This window comes from Trichosurus vulpecula, chromosome 2 (genome assembly GCF_011100635.1).
Source record: "Trichosurus vulpecula isolate mTriVul1 chromosome 2, mTriVul1.pri, whole genome shotgun sequence".
NCBI lineage: Eukaryota > Metazoa > Chordata > Mammalia > Diprotodontia > Phalangeridae > Trichosurus > Trichosurus vulpecula.
In genome coordinates this window covers 210,913,362-210,933,056 of record NC_050574.1, presented here as the reverse complement: position 1 = coordinate 210,933,056, position 19,695 = coordinate 210,913,362, and the positions used below count along the sequence as shown (strand labels likewise).

The following is a 19,695-nucleotide window of genomic DNA, read 5'->3' as shown; positions in this document are numbered from 1 at the left end:
GATGAAATTCCAACTCCTCAGCTTTCTTCCCAAACAAGCAAAAACTGAATGTGTAATCAGAAGCAATTCTCCATCCCATAGCTATGTTGTTATCTGCTACCTTGTTGTCGCCCTTCCTGATTTGGCCTGGGAGTATAGGATCTTTCCAACTTTATCCCCACCCCCCTTGTGTTGTAGTATATAAAATACAGTTTGTGTCATTCCTACTATAGGAGGATAAAAATGGTTGAAGTCTGCCAGTCACAGAAAGCCAAAACCTCATATGGTCTGGCCATCCAAAATCTCCTAAGCTCCCTACTGGGTGTGAGTACGCATGCATGTGTGTGTTCTCTAACATTTAAAAGTAGAGCTATTAAGGAAATTGCTACAATTTCAACAGTGAACTGAGACATATTTAAGTTGGCAGTTAGATAAAAGTACATTAAATTCACACTCACAGTGCCCTCTTTTTATGCCTTTGTACTTCTCTATAATGGCAATATAGAACAGAATTACCTTGAAAGCTGCTATCTTAAAAGTTCAGAATTTCTCATCAAATAATCACATATTCATCTACTACACCCCCAAGGTTGGAAGAATTTTTATCCATCCCAAACTATTTTATGCTGTCAACATTTATTTTCAAAGATAAGCATAAAAAAGATATACAACAGCAAGTCCCCAATTTACAAACTATCAATCAAAAAACACAGCAATTTAGAGCAACATAGTTTTACAAAGAAACAATTTCATGAATGCTAGTTAGATTATTAGGATAGTCAACAAAAAAAAATCTGTTTTTAACAGAAATCAAATGAAACAATAGTATATAAAAAAAACATCCTCCAAACAGCATCCTCCAAAATAAGCCCTGGGCCCTAAATCCTCTGGTCCCAAGTTCCTTTGAGTAATCCACACTATAGGGGAGATGGGTAGAAGGGTACTGTCCCAGCATTAACCACAGTTAGTGACTGGACAGGTGTGCTGATTAAAGTGTGAGGTTTTCATTAACATGTACAATCATTCTAAAATTGAATGTTTATAAATTGAGGACTTCCCTATTCTCAAAGTATTTTAGCTGATACCTTTTGCAGATCATGGAATCTATAAATTCTCTAAAACATGGGCAAAGATTAAAATTTAAACAGTGGTTCGTTTAGTGTTTTGTTTTTTAAGGAACCAATAATTTATATAGAATAATTCAGAGGAGATTTTTAGATTCTCCAAATTTTTTAAGAGCTTCTCAATAAATTAATATCCACATTAATCCCATATAAATTTGAATAAATTGATATAGGATTTATACATGTAGACAAACTTCCAAAGTCTCAAATAACCTACACTGTGCTCAATAATGTACTCCATGTTATTCTCTGTGGATATCAATTATATATTTAAACTAACCTATTTAATTGGAGCTTGATGACATGCAGTCATTGCTCATAAAAGTTAAGTTTTTCAGAAAATTGTTAAAGAAAAATCATAATAATGGCATCCCAATCTGTGAACCCAATATTCACAAGATTGAAGACACAACATGGAGAACAAAAACAAACAAACAAAAACATAAATATGAGTTTCTTTAATTGAAAAAGACGGGCAATAAAGGAAGAGTAAACTACTCTAGGAAAAATGAGTATGTTCTCTCAAATGGATACACCTAAAGCCATGTAGTTCCTCTTTATAATTTCTATGTATAGAGGAGATTTACCTTGAAGCAAGTCCCAAATGAAGTAGTATAATACCAGTTATGCACCAAAGCGTCTCATCTCTAAATAAAAGGAATATGCTGAGGTGTTCTCTATTACAGCTGTTTCAATATCTGACTCAGATATATTTCAGGTGCTCAAAAAGCCAGTCAGGATTAGACCTATATAGGGCAAAGCAGGTTGGGAATATTTTACCAATTATGGGAACTAGTGCCATATTAAAAAAAAAAAATCCAAGAAATTTGCTCCTATGGTCATATTAGCAAAGAAAAAACACACCCTCAGGGAACAGATCCAATTCATTAAGAGTCTAAATCAGTTTTTATTTTTCTGAACAATGAAAATTTTAGTCAAAGACAATTTAGATTCTATACCTAACTCTAGTTTGATTGTACTTTGGTGTTCAAATCAGATTTATACATATTGAACATCTTTAGTATTGGTTTTGCAAAATCTGCTTTGATTTCCTGGGATTAAATTAGAGAACACACAAGTTGTAGTATTAAAAATTATATCAAAGAACATGAAACTAGAAGGACTCTCAAAGATGCCACAGAATTCTCTTTACACCAAAAGTTCAAAACACCTTTTACTAAACAAAAACCTCACTATACAAATGCTACCATTATCACTATCATGTTTCAGAATGTTTCCATCTATATTAACTACCATAAATTATTAATATATGGCATATTAGTAACAAGTCTTTGGAAATGGGCATATCCGAAACTCAAGACCACTTTTCCCTTTAACTCTCCACACACGCAAAAAAAAATACAGCCTTTCTTTACCGCAAAATATTGTGAAGTGAAAGCAGAAAGAATGCTGAAATTTTACATCCAAGAACTCAGGTTTGATCTCCTAGTCATTTATTACCTGTGTGGCCCACTCTTCATCTTTCTTGGCCTCAATTTCCTAATCTGTAAAATAAGGGGGTTAGACTTAGGTACCCCTTTCAGGCTCAAAATGATGAGCCTAACGACTAACCAAATTCCAGACAAATACAATTGAATATTGAAAGCTCTCCGACATTCTGGTTCTGTTCCCAAGGTTACCATTGGAAACTGTATATAGAACTTTCTTCCATAGCACACAAATAAAATCTACACCAATAGTAAATATGGCCAAATTAGCTCTGCAGTTATTGAGAATAACTTGTTAATCTACATGAAACTGAATTTATCTTTAAAAAAGGCCTAACTTAATAACCACAATTTTCAATATGCTTTGTACATCTGAGAGGTTTTATTTTTGGTCAGAAGCTGAAGCAGAAAAATTTTATCAGTTCTAAATCTTAAATTAATGTTGTGAAAGTCCCATACCTTGTATGTAATTAGTACCTTCCCCTTCAAGAAAATTTGGACTAAGAAACTTTAACATGTCATGCAAGATTGTCCAAGGAGCTGGTGGCAATTTTACAAAGATGGCATTTACTTTACTCTCATGTGAAATAAGTTCAGTTACATAGAAGAGAACCTCATTTTAACCCAATACAGAATCTAGATTTATAAAACTGATATTAGGGATACTGATTCACTTTCCAAGTTAAGTTTTATTAAAAATTCATTGAGTCTTGTAACTAGCAAATTCCCCAAGTATATTTATAACAAATTACTAAAACTACTTATATTCAACTCTTCTGAAACCCCAATACTTCTTGACATGAGGTAAACTGTATTAAATAGCAATGTACTACACTTTTTCCTAATAATACTTATGACATAATGCTTTCTTCCAAGATCACAGACAGTATAGCAACACCAGTTAGGCATTTCAATTTAAAAAAAAACAAACAAACAAAAAAAACCTCATAAAAGCTCCTAAGGCTAAAGTATAAAGATGTATCACTATACAACAAGACAAAACTTATGTCCTACTGATGTTGGAGCATTAGCATCCCATACAAAATAACAGTCCATTAATCACTTATTTTCTTTAAACTTGTCAAAAGTCTTTTTTTGTTTTGTTTTGTTTGGGGGCAGGGAAATGGATGTAAAATAACAACTCAACTATTGCTTTGGGCATGCACTGGGATTTAACACCACCAGAGAGGAGGTGAGGAGAAAGAAAAACAAATTTTAATTTCCTTATTAAAGGAGGTTAAAGAATATACGATTTAGTCAAGTGTATATTCAAAAGTTAATTCTGATATTTTAGTTTTTAAAAATATACAATAATCTGATTACTTGATAACTTCACAAATTATTAGTGCAGTAAGTGGGAAAATAATTTTAATGTTTCAAATTAATGTTACCTGATGCTCAGAATTCAGTCTGAATGGAGATTCTCTTGGGTGATATGCATCACTCATACCACTTCCTCTGCCTCCAGATACAGTTCGAGCACTTAAGGAAGAACTGGAGGGCTCAACAGTTATCCTTCTAGGGATCCTTGAAGGTTTGGATTCCATTCTTAAGGTTGTCTGTGAAATGCAAATTTCAATTAATTGTCTCTGGGGGAAAAAGATAAAACTCAAGCACACTTATCAAAAGGGTAAAGCATCAATACCTAATCTAATTTAAATTGTTATCTGTTTTTAAAAAAGGAGTTATAAATTAAAATCAATAAACTAGTTTTGAGCAAGGAGTAAAGATAATACAGTGCCCAATCCTGAAATGGAAAGGTCCTGGCCACTTTACACACCCTCTAACTTGGAGAGTGCAACATGCTAAATCTATAAACTGTCCTAACTGGATGCTCCTTAAAAAGCTGAAGACAAGATTTTCCTAAACTACATTACAGCACTGGGGTGAGCCAATTTTTCTGGATAATATTTCTCGACTCTAGGTCCTGCAAGAAGCTCGTGTCTAGGGCCAAATGTAAGAAAAAGACCTTTGTAAATCTCTCAATTGCACAAACCAGTCTGCAGTAGAAAGGAACTTACTGAGATTCAGTGTTTTCTCAATCTATAAATGAGTTATGTTACAAAACTAAATTAGCTGTTTTGAACACAGAACAGTTTCCTACCACAAGTGGGTTAAATACATTCAATTCCTAGGCTACTTAATTCCATATTATATTTCACTTTGTGATTTAGTTTGAACTAAAGGCAACATGAAGAACCTTCCAAATTCTAAGACTATCCAGCTCTGAAATTGTAGGAATGGTATTATTTGAACTTTCTGATCAGATACTAATTTCAAAATGTCTGCTTATTTTAACGGTGGCTATTTTATAAAAAGCCAACTACAGCTTTATTATCCTGAGGTAAAACACAGAGCAAGAAACCAGTTGTGTTTAAGCTATACAGCATCCTGAGGGAGAAAAAGCCAGAATGTTCCAGCCAAGTCAAATCATCACCACTGCCACCCCTCCCCTCAAAATCTGACGGAGACAGCCCAGAATTCCTAAACCCAAGAGCTTTGGAAATAATATTATTCCCCCCTGCAAAACCAGACCTTCCTCCAGCCCAGCCCCCACAGTCATCAATGAGGATAGAAATCATTGTGGAGAAGGCGCCCAGCTCCCTCACCACCACCAGCTGCCAGCCAACTGCCACACCAAGAGACAGATAAGCACAAAAGAATGCCCCCAAATCACAGGTTCTGGTTCTAGCCTAGCTCTCACATCCATTTTCTAGAAAAGCAACTCCTGTGGAGGAGGCAGCCCATTCCACCACAATTGTCAAAGAGAATTGCTACTCACTCGACATGCAAACCACCCTTAACAGAAGGAATAAACCAGGACAGGGATGGACAGGAAGCTGCACATGTCCAGCAGGTCAGTGCAGCTCCACCACCACCTCAGCCAACTTCTCCTCTAAGAACCTGAGGGGGGCAGGTCAGGGCCGGAAACCCAACCACCAGTTTTGCAAATGACAATGCTTTCAACCGGTGACCTCAGCCATTACCCAGGAAAACAATCCCTGTGGAGATGAAGCTTGGCAAAGGCTCCTGCAGTTACCACAACTATTGAAGACCCAGGGGGGAAAAAGTTCATGTCAAAGTCTTTGGCATGGTCAAATGGTGCAACATCAGAACCTGTTAAGATCTTACCAGAGGAAATGACAACCATTTCCATCTACTTTGCCACTGCACCATAAAGACTATGGGACCTTTCCATGTGGAGTGAGCTCGTTGAGAACAGGGACTGTCTCACTTTAGCAGTGTTTTCTTTGCACATAACTGCATAATAAATGTTTCAATTATTCATTCCTTCATTCTCAAATTAGTATGTATAGTTCTCTACTTAATTATTTTTGCAGCTATTTCCCTTTTTAATGTAGTAGGAAGTCAAGAAACCTAGGTTCTAAAGCCACAAATGAGCCTTAGGACCATTTAAGCCATTTTATTTCTTTAAAAATTTTTGAAGTCACTAAATGGTGGGAAGCAGTATGGTATGTATGGTGGGAAAGGGGTCTTCGATTTGGAGTCAAAAGATTCGGGTTCAAATCTTAGTTCTGCCATTTGATTACCTGTATAACCTCAGCATGTCACTTAAGCTCTGTAAGCTTTAATTCCTCATCCAAAAAATGAGGATTATATAATCTCTGAAGTCTCTTCTAGCTCTAGATCTAATGTCACTTAAGATTTAAATCAACTTCCTCTACACTGGTTTATAACTATTTACAATCCAAGGGAAATAGCAAAATTATTTACTGTCTCCACAAGGTCCTTGTTCCAATTCACATAGCAGAGGGCCTGGCACAGAGCAGAGCATAAATTCTTTTACGTTTATTAATTGGTATGTTTAAAGTCACCTAGCCTCTCTGGGCCTCGATTTCTTTTTATAAATTCACTTCTAGCTTTAAATCTTATTATTTCCAAATGGGAACTCAGGAGCAGGCAGTGCTTTCAAGAGGAAAGAGTCTAAGCACAGATACCATGGTATAGACCCAATGGATCCAAACACTCGGAAAGTGAGGTTTCCTTAACTCTATTGCCTGGTGAAAAAAGATGTGCTCATCCACTAGCTGCTACCTACCCTGTAGCAATCATGATGATGCCCTACCCACTTTTGTTGAACTGCCCCCCTACACACATCCCTTTCTCCTCAACACTCCCTTATTATCACAATTATTTTCAAAGGATCAAATAATGTAATGAATGGCAATATGATTATAAAGTAATGTACTTAAGTATGAAATTGGCACATGTGAGGTCTTCATCTTTATACCTAGAAAGAACCCTTTGGGATCATCTAGTCCAACTTAATTCATTTTACAGAATAAGGAAAATGGAAGCCCAAAAGTTAAGTGACTTGTAATGCAGAAGGTCGGTAGGAGAGCTAACGTTAAAACCTAGATCTTCTAGCTCCAAATCCAGTGCTCTTTCCAATATATATTATTCCTGAAAAAGGCAAAAATCTTGAGATTTTTGAAGAGATTAAGAGACTCTTAACAGTCAACTCAAAAATTCCTGTGAAATCCACATGAGTTCTCAATAATCAACAAGCATTTATTTAGCCCCTACTATGCTATATTCTTGACATTAGGGTTAAAAAGAGTAAGTAATAATAGTTCCTGACCTCAAGGAGCTTATGTTACAATGAAAGATGGCATATATACAGTAAAATATGCAATATAAATACAGAGTAGATGGAAGATGACCTGATGCTACGGCAGTAGCCACCACTATGCACCTTTATGTTTTCCCCAGTACCATATTTTAATAAGGCAATATCAAAACTTTTGCTTCCACTCTTACAGAAAAAGCTCATTTCTTTGCCTTTGCAAACCCAGGGACCTGGCACGTTTTAGGTGCTTAAAACATACTCATCAACTGGTTCCACCTGAGACTTAGTTTTAAGCATTATTTCCCCTCCATAAAGACTGGCTTGTCGAGATTTGAACAAAGTTCAAGGTGTCCCCTGTGGATGTAACACGGTACAGTGGGGAAAGCAGTAGCTCTGTAAGTCAGAGGATCTATGTTCAAATCTCACCTATTAAACCGAGTAAACTTTGAGCAAGTCAGTTAATGTCCTTGGGTCTCAATTATAAAATGAAGGTATTGGACTAGGTGGCACAATGGAGGGCAGCTAGGTGGTGCAGCGGTTAGAGTGCTGGGCCTGCAATCAGGTGGACCAGAGTTTAAATTCTGCCTCAGACACTTACTAGCTGTGTGACCCTGAATAAGTCACTCAACCCTGTTTGCCTGTTTCCTCATCTATAAAATGAGCTGAAGAAGGAAGTGGCAAACTACTTCAGTATCTTTGCCAAAAAAGGCCCAACTGGGGTCAAGAAGCGTCGGACACCACTGAAACAACATAACAGCAGCAGCAGCAACAAAAAGTCCCTTCCAGCTCAAGATCTATGACCCTTCTTAGATGCTGCATCCCAGAATAGAGATGACCCTAAGTACCTGAAGGTTATGCTGAAAATATGCAAATTTACCAGTTCTCTGGTACTGGAAAAACATCAATTACTATCCCAGCAACAGACTACCTGCTTTCCAAGGTCTCACACTGGATTCTTTCTGTTCTGCTTTCATGATAACAGTTTGTGGCCCATCAGTCACCCTCAATTTGCAGAGGCTCACCCAGGCGTGACCATTGTACATGCTACAGTTTCTCAGAGCCACAGGTAAGAACTGAGTGCCAGGTGGACACCAAAGATGGATGACCAACCCTGCAAAGGGCTCAGGCAAGCCCTCACACCAGAGGTCCTAATCCTACTTGAACACTCACATACCCCAAAGAATGCAGGCATTCTTGATGTTGAAACTTTACTTGATGGCTCTCCACTATGATAGAAGCTACCAGACTTTGGTACAATTTTTGAGGACATGAGGTGCCAAGCTATTAAGATAATCTGAAATATAGCTTGTTCTTTACAATTCCCAATTTAAAAAAACGTAGCTGACTGTAATTTTGCACTTTTTCTCTTGCTTATTTTCTATCTAGACTGTCCTAAACTTAAATAAGCAACTCTAGATAAAATTGGACACAACTAATTATCCTGTCTGAGGTAATATTAGTTCCAGGAAAACTGAACTGGGCCAAAATAAGTAACATCTATTTTACTTAGCAGATATCTCAACTATACTTTCTTTATAGCTTTGCAGGGAAATTTTCAAAATCCAGAAACTTATCTTCTGAGTTTCACATTCCTCATCTGTAAAATGAGAATAGTACTTACCTCACAGGACTGTCAGGAGGAAAGCATTTTGTAAAATGTAAAGCTCTATGTCTGTTGAGCTGTTATTATTAATAAGACAGTTAAGTAACTTGCCCAGGTTCACAAAGGTAGGCTTCAAATCTGTGTATTCAGACCAGTTCTGTTTCTACTAGATATACTGTGTATACTACTTAACACTGTGTCTCTAAAGAATGTTTTTTCTCAAATCTTTACTAAAGATTTGAGAAAAGGCTTAGCCTGATGTTAAGACTACTGAGGAGCTATGTTTAATTTCCAGTAGTAAATTAAATTGGGAAGGAAATGGGTCTGGGAGTAATTATTAAAGCAAATCATAATTTTTTGTTCCTTTTTTAAATGATTGTAATGTTCAACCTTAAGTCTTCTATGCGGTAATTTGTTTTGCTCCATTAGCTGCTGTTATTATAAGAAAGGGTAATATTAGAAAAGCGGACAAAAGGAGAAGTGATAGTGGAAAACAGAAAAGTGGTAGGCATTTCCCTAAGTCAGTAAGTAATATGAAAGGAGGTGCTAACAATAACAAGTATAACAAGCACATTTCCTGGTTGGCAGACTGAAAATACAAGTAAAAGATATTTAGACCCAAAAAATTTCTGGTGTAGAGGTGTAACAAATATTAAACTGAATTTTATTAGTAATTTTACCTAGGGTACTAGTTCTCAAAATGGCTTAAGCATTAAGGTCTTAAATTCCTTTTGAAAAAAGGTTAGCAAGTAGCTCTCAAGGAACAGTAATAATCTTAATATTGTTGAATATATTACTCTGAACATAAATATATACTCATTCCACTATGACCAGGCAGATTTGGAGATAAGAATAACCTAATAGGAAATATGCTCAAAATGAAACTCAAGGGAAAAAATGAAGAGGTAGAGGCCTCAGAGACAGCAAATTTACAGGGTAGGTAATTATTTCTGGCAACTCCTTTTAGATAACTTGATTGAATTCTGACAATGTACGTGTCACTTGGAAACTTATATAACGTGATTGCGTAAGTAGTAGGTCAAAGTAGAGCACTTACTGGGTTAAATAAATGAGTTTCCTTCTACTCACCAGGATTGAAATTCAATGCTCTAAATTAAAGTCTGCAACTCTGCCTTGAAATTCAGAATCACAGCAAGGAGTAACCATATATAGTTAATACTATAGTAACTATAATTAGTATATGTAGTTCCTATATATAGTTAGTAACTTTGATACGATTATTTTATTTTATTCATGTTGAAAATATTGATGTTTACTTCACTTTTCAGCTTGGTAATAATTGTAGTGTTCAAAATACTATAGAAGTGCAATTTCTTTATCAGATATACATATATTCAAATTGAGAACCAAAACCATTTTAAATACAATTCCACTACTCTTCACCATCACAGATAATTAAAAATCAACTGTAATTTTAAAAACGGAAACTAGCAGAATGATGCTGTACAAGAACTACTAGCTGAAGTCAGGGTCTGCAACAGGCAAGGTTGATGATAATCACTTCATTTTTCAGATTGGTACTTGATTAAAAGGAAACTCACTGAAGTCAGAAAATGGCACAATAGTTTTTCATCAACTATCCATTTTAGTTTTACACAAGTAAAACAATTAGGTAACTTTAATACAAAGAAGACACCAAAGCCATGACAATTAGCCCATTAGTGTAATGGGAACCAGGCCAATTAAGTGCTAGCCCTTATAAGTACTGGTGCAATATGCCAGGCCTGGTTCCAATCAAAGTGGTGGCTTGCTGAGCCTACTTCCAGGCATGCATAATATAATTCCCCCAATTCTAGAGCACTCAGGCAGGTATCCCCTATTCCCAAACAGTTTTACTGCATAAAGACAAAAAGTCTTATAAATTAGCTGCTGAGCTGGAACTGGGTATGCATACAAAAGGTTCCAGACGTTATCTGCCTCTCTTCCCTGGCAGATAGAGGGGACAAGGACTGCCTTCTTCTGGTGAGTCACAAGAACAGCTTGAACCTTGAAGACAATTAAGTTTTTTTTCATCACCCTGAAGATACCTGCCTGAGTGCTCTGAGGTGGAAGGAAGGGTCCCCCCCCTTCATCATACATGCATAGAAGCAGACTCACCAAGCCTCCAAGTGGGAAGAGAACCAGGCAGGGCACACTGCGCAACCTCTAAGGACTAGGTTTTCCTCATTAGCCAGTCTCCTATTACACTATATTTATTTTAAAATCTCTGGAAATATAATTAAGGTAAAGCCCAAGGAACTACTCAACTCCAAATTAAACTCAACTATTTACCAAGTGTCTACTGCGTTCAAGACAGTATTTATGATCCAAAGTAAATACAGCAAAATCTTAAATACTATACTGGGATAGAGAAGTATTATTTATAGTGTAAATGTTTCTATAGTAAGTAAAGCAAACTAAACTTGAAGATCTAAATGTGCACAGAAAGTAACATTCTCAGGAAAAGTAGTGTAGCTTAAAAGCTCAAGAGTAGTACTGTTGAACTGATATTACTAATCAACCTCTGAAGTCCAAGATTCACAGCAGAAATTCAGTGAACCTTAAGTAAACAAGGGGCAGACAAGAAGTATGAAGATTAACTGAATAAAAGAAACTAAGATGAATATGAAATGATGGGTAAAGGAAGATATTTAACTGGGAAAGAACAGTAGAGAATGTTATAAGGAGGGACTATTAAAGTATCAAACATTTATCAAAAATTTTCAGTGAAGTTCTAGATAAAATAGAGGTAATTAATATCTGAAAAATTTTGTAAGCTTACTGCTTTAAAAGAAAGAGGTAGAGGTGAAGAGAGAGGAAAGAGAAGGAAAAACACCCTACAACAGGGCTTTTTAAAACGGATAAAGTACTGGGCCAGTTCAAATCAGGCCTCGGACATTTACTAGCTGTGTGACTCTGGTCAAGCCACTTAACTTCTGTTTGTCTTAATCCACTGAATAAAGAAATGGCAAACCACTCCAGTCCTGCCAAGAAAAGCCCATGGAGAGTATGGTCCACAAGTTCACAAAGTGTCTTATACAACAGAAAGATCCAACAGCAGCAACGGACTCCTTCAGCAATCTGGTAAAGCCTATGAACCCACTCTCAAAATGTTTTAAGTAAATAAAATAAATAAAAGAAACCATTTATATTGAAACAGTCACCAACATTTTTTTCCCTTTTCAAAGACTCCACATTAAGAACTTCTGTCCTAAAACAATGTGTAAGTTGAGGACATAACCGAAGTTCCTAGGTAAAAATATCAGGTAGAAGATTGCATAAGCTCCTGAAGTTATCTCCGCCCCCCCCCCCCCCCCCCCCCCCCCCCCCCCCCCGCCTTTGCAGTGACTCCCAATTAATTTCAAAGCTGGAAAAGCAAATATCTAAGGTAATGCCACTCCCCTCATTTTCCAGTTGTTTTATCATACCGCTAAATCTATAAACTGTAAACTATTTTCAAAAACCTCATTCTTGAAAAGGATTTGACCACATGGTTCAAGTTTTCCTTTTAATTATAATGTAATGACCTTAGAAGGTGTCCTATTAATTTTTTTTTAGTCACAAAATATCACAAAAGAACACTTTATGATAGCATCAAATAAAAATTGCAGATCAACTTCAGGTTAGAGTCAAATCTTTTAGTCGGAATACCAAAGTAACATATAAAGCTCTGTGAATATTAGCTATGTTACTTGGCATATAATAAGTACTATATGTGGCAGCTAGGCATATCAGTGAATAAAGCCCCTGGCCTAAGAGTCAGAAGACTCGAGTTCACTCAGACGCTTACTAGTTGCGAGTGCGCAAGTCACTCATCCCTGTTTGCTTCAGTTTTGTCACCTGTAAAATGTGCTGCAGAAGGAAATGGCAAACCACTTCAGTATCTTTGCTATTCTCCTCGCCCCCCCAAAGGGTGGGAATCATGAAGAGTTGGACAGGACTGAAACTAAACAACAAAGCACTTAATAGATGCTTGTCTATTCTCTATTTGAAGTCTTTGAAAATTAACTATACATAACTCATCTGTTTCAGAAATTTCAAACCTCACAGACAAGTATGAAGTGCTACCAGATAATTCTAATGAAAGTCAAGACATTTATTTATTTGAGTGATGGACACAAATGGCAATTTTCAGTGACCCAGCTTATCAACCTCACTTTTGTCAGGCTTACCTAGTCAAGATAGGTCATGATAACTCTACTCTTCCACCTCCTAGGGTCTTTACTTTTTCTCCTCCTCCCAAGACACCTTAAGTCTTCACATTACCTCAAGCTGCCTTAATCCCCACTGAAGTTCCCAGGCCCCAAGCCCCTAAACTTACTCTAACCCCAGAGAATCCATAGTACTAGAATGAAAGCCAGTTTTGGAGTCTGTTTGACCTTGAACATGATGCTTAACTTCTCTGGACCTCCTTATCTGATCTGTAAATTGAGAAAGTTGGACTAAATGGTCCTTTAAGATCTATGAAGTGCTCAACTAAAGATCCTATGGTCCTAACACCCTACGATTTCCCTCAGTGTCTCCTATTTGTATTTTGTGCCTAACATTTGGCTAGAGACACAGTCATCTCTATCCCATAAACGTTTAATCATAAAATATTCTAAGACCTTTTACCACAAAAAAAGACGAAAAAGTGAGTACAGTAACTTCTGGATGACCTCTAAGGCCCCTCCCTGTTTACAGTGACTGGGATGCTATCTATGGCTGTTTTGTTCTGATGTACAGTCTGTACATCAAGACTTACACAAGTCATAAACTAGATAACCCAGCTACCAACAAGGCAATGGCCCCACCCATGTTTACATTTAGTTCTTATTCCCTAGATACTTCTCCAACTTTCTATGCTCCCTATATACAACAAAAACCATATTTATTTTCCCATAACTATTAAAAGGTAAGGATCCCAATGACAGATTCTCTTTAAAAAAAGGAAATCAAAGTACTAGTAGAGTACTGCCACCTAATTTTCATTAAGCCAAGTCTTATGTTTTTAGTCTTGAGCATTTGATAATTAATTTGTACAACTTAATAATGCGAACTTAATTTGAATTCTCAGAATAATTTCCTCAATGCTTACACCATTTTATCATCAATAAACAAAAAAAGGTTTTTAACCCAGTTTCAGAGGGGAAAAATTAAGTGATTATAGTTCACTAACAAAGTATAGTCAATAATCTACAATTTGTATCTAAAAGAATTACCTTTGTAGTCCACTGTGCTATTTTTCTATTGTACCACTTTGGCCAAAAAAGGAAGTAAAACTAATTAAATATAACTGTGGTAAAGACTAAATTGAATAATAAGGTATAAGCCATAACATATAGTTATGCCTACACAGCAAAATTTATTCACCCTATTTTTGGGAAGCAAAATGGTACAATGCTAGATCTGGAATCAGAGGACCTGGTTCACATCCTTGCTATGCCAGGATTTAACTTACTTAACCTTCCGTAAAATGATCGGACTATCTTAGCCTCTAGGTAGGACAGCTAAGTGGCAGGGGGGATGCAATGGATAGATCACATGGCCAGGAAGACTCATTTTCCAGAGTTCAAATTTGACCCCAGAGGCACTCAGTTAACCCTATTTGCCTCAGTTACCTCATGTGTAAAATGAGATGGAGAAGGAATTGGCAAACCGCTCCAGTATCTTTGCCAAGAAAACCCCAAATAGAGTTAACAATTCATTGAAAACAACTGTAATTCCTAAACAACAAGCCCCTACATTCCCAGCTCCCAAAAAACCATAATCTTATGACTTAATTCCACATGCTATCTTACGTGTGAACTTGGATCCTAATTTACTGTATATGGAAGTCTTCAGGCAGCCTGGTGTAGTAAATTGAAGAGCTGGATGCAAGTCAAGAATATCCAAATTCAAATCCTGCCTCAGACACTGTCTAGTTAAGTCTCTGGGCAAGTGATTTTTCTCAGCTCATTTTCCTCAATTGTAAAAGAGGGATAATAAAATTTACCTCACAAAGCTGTCACAAGGATCAAATGAATGATATATAAAGTTCTTTGCAAACTTTCAAGTGTTATATAAATGTTAGCTATAAACAGTTAAATATTAAATTAGCTATTAATATTAAAGCTATGCCTACGGTAGAACCTGACTAAACAAAAGGTACTGTACTATACAGTGGAATTCAGTAAAATTAGGATATTTCAGGGCCATGTAAATTGTCAGCTACCTACATCAATGAAGTGCTACGTAAGAATGAAAAATTTCCAAAGCACTTTCCTCTAATAACCCTGTGGTTAGTAGTGTAAAGATTATTATCCTCATTTTGTAGATGAAAAAACTGACCCTCAGTTGTAAAGTGAACCTAAGTTTTTTCCCCACACCTTGATGCTTCTACATAAAGTAGGCAAATGAGGTGATCCAGTAACAAAGGTCCCAAGGACAGCTTTGTAACAATCCAAATTCCATTTCTCATTCTTATCTCTCCCTAAGGAAATATTTTTGCTTCATACTAAGTAACATGAATCATTAGTTCTTCCTGTAAAGAATTCATATGTAATCCACCAAGGAATATTACAACTAATCTATCTGACTAAAGCCTAAATGAAAGCAGAGTAAAACAAAATGGAAATCAGAGAACAAAATTTAGCACATTTGGCCCCTCCTTCAAAAATCTTTGGTATTTCCATAAAACTATGTTTGCTGTTTGCTTGTGTCTCATTAGCACAGTAACATAAAGAGTTAATTAAGTGTTTCCTAATGGTTGATCTCACTAAGCCACTCAGTTCCCTATTCTCTAGGGTCTTCAGTTCATATTCCAAATATAAATGCCTGTCTTCTACATGAAGCCTGACCCTTTCACAGCCACTTTTCTCAAACTAATCTTAGAACTATTTTGCATTTGTTAGTATTATTCTCTTTATATTTATTCTGCATATATTTATATACTAAAGGAATACTTGTCTCCTACATTAGAATATAAACTCCTTGGGACTAGGGATTATATTCATTGTATTTGCAACCAGTGTTTAGCAGAATGGAACACTTAACATAGTAGGTGCTTAATAAATACCTGGTTGATTAGAGGGAGCAATTTAATGCTAACCTAAAGAACCAATAAAAACCTGTAAGCAAAATTTCATTCCATAGGCCTAACAGATTTAAGATCAGTGGCAAAGCAGAACTAGACTTGGAGTCAGAGGAACCTAGGTTCAAATTCTGGCCCTGCTACTATTTCTTTGAGCAAGCAACTTTCCTTAAGAAAACTGGGTAGGGGCAGCTCAGACTAATCTGGCCCGCTGGCATTAGTCACAAATGCTCAGGTTCCCCAAGAGTCTACCCAATATGGAGAATCTTTTGTTTTCCTTTGGCTGGAAAAAAAAAAGAAAGACAACTGGGTAAAGTGTTGAATTTGGAGTCAGAGGACCTACTTGTGACCTTGGGCAAATAACTTTTATCTCTCCACATCTGTAAAATGAAACTGATCTAAATGACATCTAAGGTCCCTTCCCACTATAAATCTATGATCCTGTGATCTTAGGACTCTTTGGACCTCAGATTCTTTATCTGTAAAATAAGACTCGTTATCTAAGGTTCCTTTAAGCTCCTTTAAGGAAGTTCTTGATGATGAAGTCAAATGAACCCCAAATTAATAAAAAGTATTTAACAAGTATCTTGTTTTCATTTGAAAAGTGAGTTTTAACTTGCAACTATAAAGGTCAAGTATTTTTAAGTTACATTTAGAGACATAAGGAGAATATTGAACAGAAATGTTCAAATAATAATGGAAATATAATTAGTTTTTTTCAGTAGGATCCAAAGACCTGCTCCCTTCCAAAAAATGGCTGCCAAAATGGGTGTCAACTTAGTGACTTAAAAACCGGTTGTTCTGCATATGCAGCATAACTGGTAGAGCCAACAAAGGAATATATTTGGGAGCAAGCAGAACCAGCTTTGGTCACATCCCAGGGTGGAAAGGTACAAATGTATTTTAAAGTATGGTTTATGTACTAATGAAATTAAAATCTAGCCAACTATCAGCCCTTAAAAAGACTGATTAATTGTAAAATAACAAAGCTGTCTCTCACTTTGGTTATCTCCAGGTCATCATGATTTATTACCATTTCAAAAAATAAAGAACAGGGAGGGACACCATGGAATGGAATTTTTTTTTTTTTTTTTTACAAAGAACAGGGATAGTACAGTAGGTACTGATTACTTCCGGAAGATGGTCTTTGTGGGATAACTAATAATCTTTAACAATAAGAATTATAATGGACTATAGATTTAACTATCAGTTTAACTACCAACTACTTAAGTTGCTGAGATGAATTTGAATGTTTGTCTAAAGTAAAGTCTACAGCTTCTGATGATTTTATTTGTTTCACTTGATCTATGTATCTATTTGATATCTATCACTGAATCTCAACCGAAATTCTGATGGCTCATCTCTTTATTCTAGATGAAATCAAATAATCGGGAGACCTAGGGAGCAAAGAAAAGATCTCAAGAAATTCACACACACACACAAAAAAAGATTTGCTCTTAATTTCATCATTAAGAGCATCCACAACATTTAACATTGCATTGCACAGTAGTGAAAAGAACCCTAAAATAAGGTTTTGAGCAAGTTGAATCTCTTTTGGCCTCAGTTTCCTCGTCTGTAAAATGGGAAAAGTGATATTAGTATTTACACTGCCTACTTTCGTGATTGAGAGGCTTTTGTAAACCTGAAAATGCTATATAAGTGTGAGTTATTATTACACAAGTAAAATCTACAATAAACCACTCCAAGCATTCACTCCTGAATTTATTTTGCCCCTATACCAGTTAAATTTGCATTTATGCCCAGTTTATCACCTAAGAAAACTGTGCCAAAACTCGTCTTTTACTTGTTAATTAAATTTGATCTTTATTACGCAATCCTTTGCCAAAATAAAACAGCATCGTAAAGAAATATTTAAAGGCCTAGCAGTACAGTATTCTATAAAATGGTGTAAAACGCAGGAGGGGCCGCATTTGAGATAAATTTTCCCTCCACTACACTTTACAGAACAATCCCACACGAGCAAAGCATTTACCTCGCTCGGCCGGGAAAAACGGGAAAAACGCAAAAAGCTCCCACACACAAACACCAAAACAAGGTTCTGACGAACGGGCTTTAATTGAAAACCTGTTGGCACTTACCTACTCGGTTCTCACCAGTTTTTAATCAACAAGTAATAACCAAAAATTGGACCAAGTGGGTGGGTCCGCTTCCCAAAGCGACCCCCCCCCCCCACTGGAAATCCGACCCTGGCCTCCGCCTCCCTGCCCTTCCCCCCCCCACCACACATTTGTTTCATCAAAGATCTCCTCAATCCTCCACTCGACCTAGTGCACCGAAGCCCCAACACGACGGGGGGTTTCCCCTAACTCGCCCAGGCCGCTTGGGAGCTCCCCCTTCCCATCCCCCAAACCTCAAGGCCCTGACTCAAAGTCCGGCCTGGGCCGCGCCCCAGGGGGCCTCCGCCCAGGCTCTGGGGTGGTAGGGCCGGCTCCCTTCTTGTGTCGGGGGGTCGGCTCTCCACCCTCCTCCTCTTGGCCCTGCGCCCTCCACCCCTAAGGCCCCTTCCTCCTTTCGGCCTCCGCGGGTACTCGAAGAAAGGCTCACCTCCGACGCGCATAACACTCTGACCCCAGACAGGCACTATGCTGGGCGTTTCTCCGTAACCGCCTCGTAGCGTCCGACTTCTCCGTACTTTTCCTCCTCCCGCGGAATAAGGGCCTGCACCAGGCACAATGGCGCCCGCCCCTCTTGTAGCTCCAGCGCAAAGGCAAATCGCCCCCGTCACGTGCCCCGCCCCTTCCTCTCCGAGCCCAGCCTCGCGTTCGCCCGCTCGCCCGAGTCTCGCGAGACTTGGGTGTTTCACGGTGAGGCTGGAACGTGGGGAGCGTGGGGAGGAGGTGCGCCGGTACCGCCGGGTGGTGCTCGGGCCCAGGGAGCTGGGGAGGGTGCTGCTCGCTCGGTGAGAGGGCTGGCAGCCGTCGGGTTGCGGCCTCTTCAGGCCAGCTGTAGAGCTGGGCCTCATAGGCCTTCGGGCCTTTGCTGAATAGCCTTGATTTCCCCAGCCGCGCCCCTCACTTTATCTGCACTTTATCTGCCATCCCCTAACCGGGGTCCCAGGCCTGCGGGTCTCACTCCAAGTCTGGTCCAGAGTCGCCCCGCCGCCCCTTCAATTTGTTTCTTAGGTCCCACTTCCCTCAGTTTTCTGGCCCAGTTACAGATGCTCCCTTCCCATGTGGCCGTTCTCTCTTATACGCGAGTCAGTAGTAGGACTTAAGAGTTGGAAGGGCCCTTAAGGGTCATCTAGAAAGCGGAAAGGATAAGCGTATGTTTATGTGGCGCAAGTATTTAAACCGCTTCCCCTCTTTTTGGGTGGGGTATAATTGAAGCTCACAGTTTAAGTGGCTCGCATATGGCCAAATAGGACTCTTAATTCCTGAGCTTTCTTTTTTTTTTTTTTAATTATTAACTGTTTGTCCTGTATAAGCTTGTTTTCTATCTATCTGTTGGCATGTTGTCTTCCCCACCCCGCCTCCTCCATCAGATTGTAAACTCTTTGAGGGCAGGGAGTGTCCTTTTGCCTCTTTTTGTATCCCCAGCACTTAACACAGTGCTTGGCACATAGCAGGCAGCAGGCACTTAATAATGCAGGGCTTTGCCTCTTTTAATTATTTACAATTTATGCTGTATGTAGATTGTTTTGTATATGTTTGTTGGCACATCATCTCTCCCATCAGATTGTAAGCTTGAGGTCAAGGACAGTCTTTTGCTGCTTTTTTGCATATCTAGTGCTTAATCCCCAATGTGGTGCTTGGCATTCAGTAGGCCCTTAATAAGTGTTTTTGACTGTTAGAAACAGGAAAAAAATATATACATTAAGACTAAATCAGGTCTCCTGATCAGCATTCCAACCACTAGAACAGACTCCCTCTCATCATAGT

General features: G+C 38.0%; 1 protein-coding gene across 8 annotated transcripts in view; it reads right to left on the bottom strand.

Moving 5' to 3' along the window:
* Positions 1-18,563, bottom strand: part of MARCHF7 (membrane associated ring-CH-type finger 7) — a 47,631-nt gene extending 29,068 nt beyond the window's left edge. For 3 of the 8 annotated variants that reach the window (XM_036743035.1, XM_036743038.1, XM_036743037.1), the window contains exons 1-2: positions 18,362-18,510; positions 3,943-4,110 (exon numbers count right to left, since the gene is read on the bottom strand). In XM_036743035.1, coding sequence (XP_036598930.1) covers positions 3,943-4,098 — 156 coding nt within the window. In that variant the 5' untranslated portion in view covers positions 4,099-4,110; positions 18,362-18,510. Of the gene's footprint in view, positions 1-1,690; positions 1,850-3,942; positions 4,111-18,361 lie in introns of all 8 variants that reach the window. The other 5 variants (XM_036743039.1, XM_036743040.1, XM_036743041.1 and 2 more) reach the window with 4 other exon arrangements.
* Between the last annotated feature and the right edge of the window lie 1,132 nt (positions 18,564-19,695).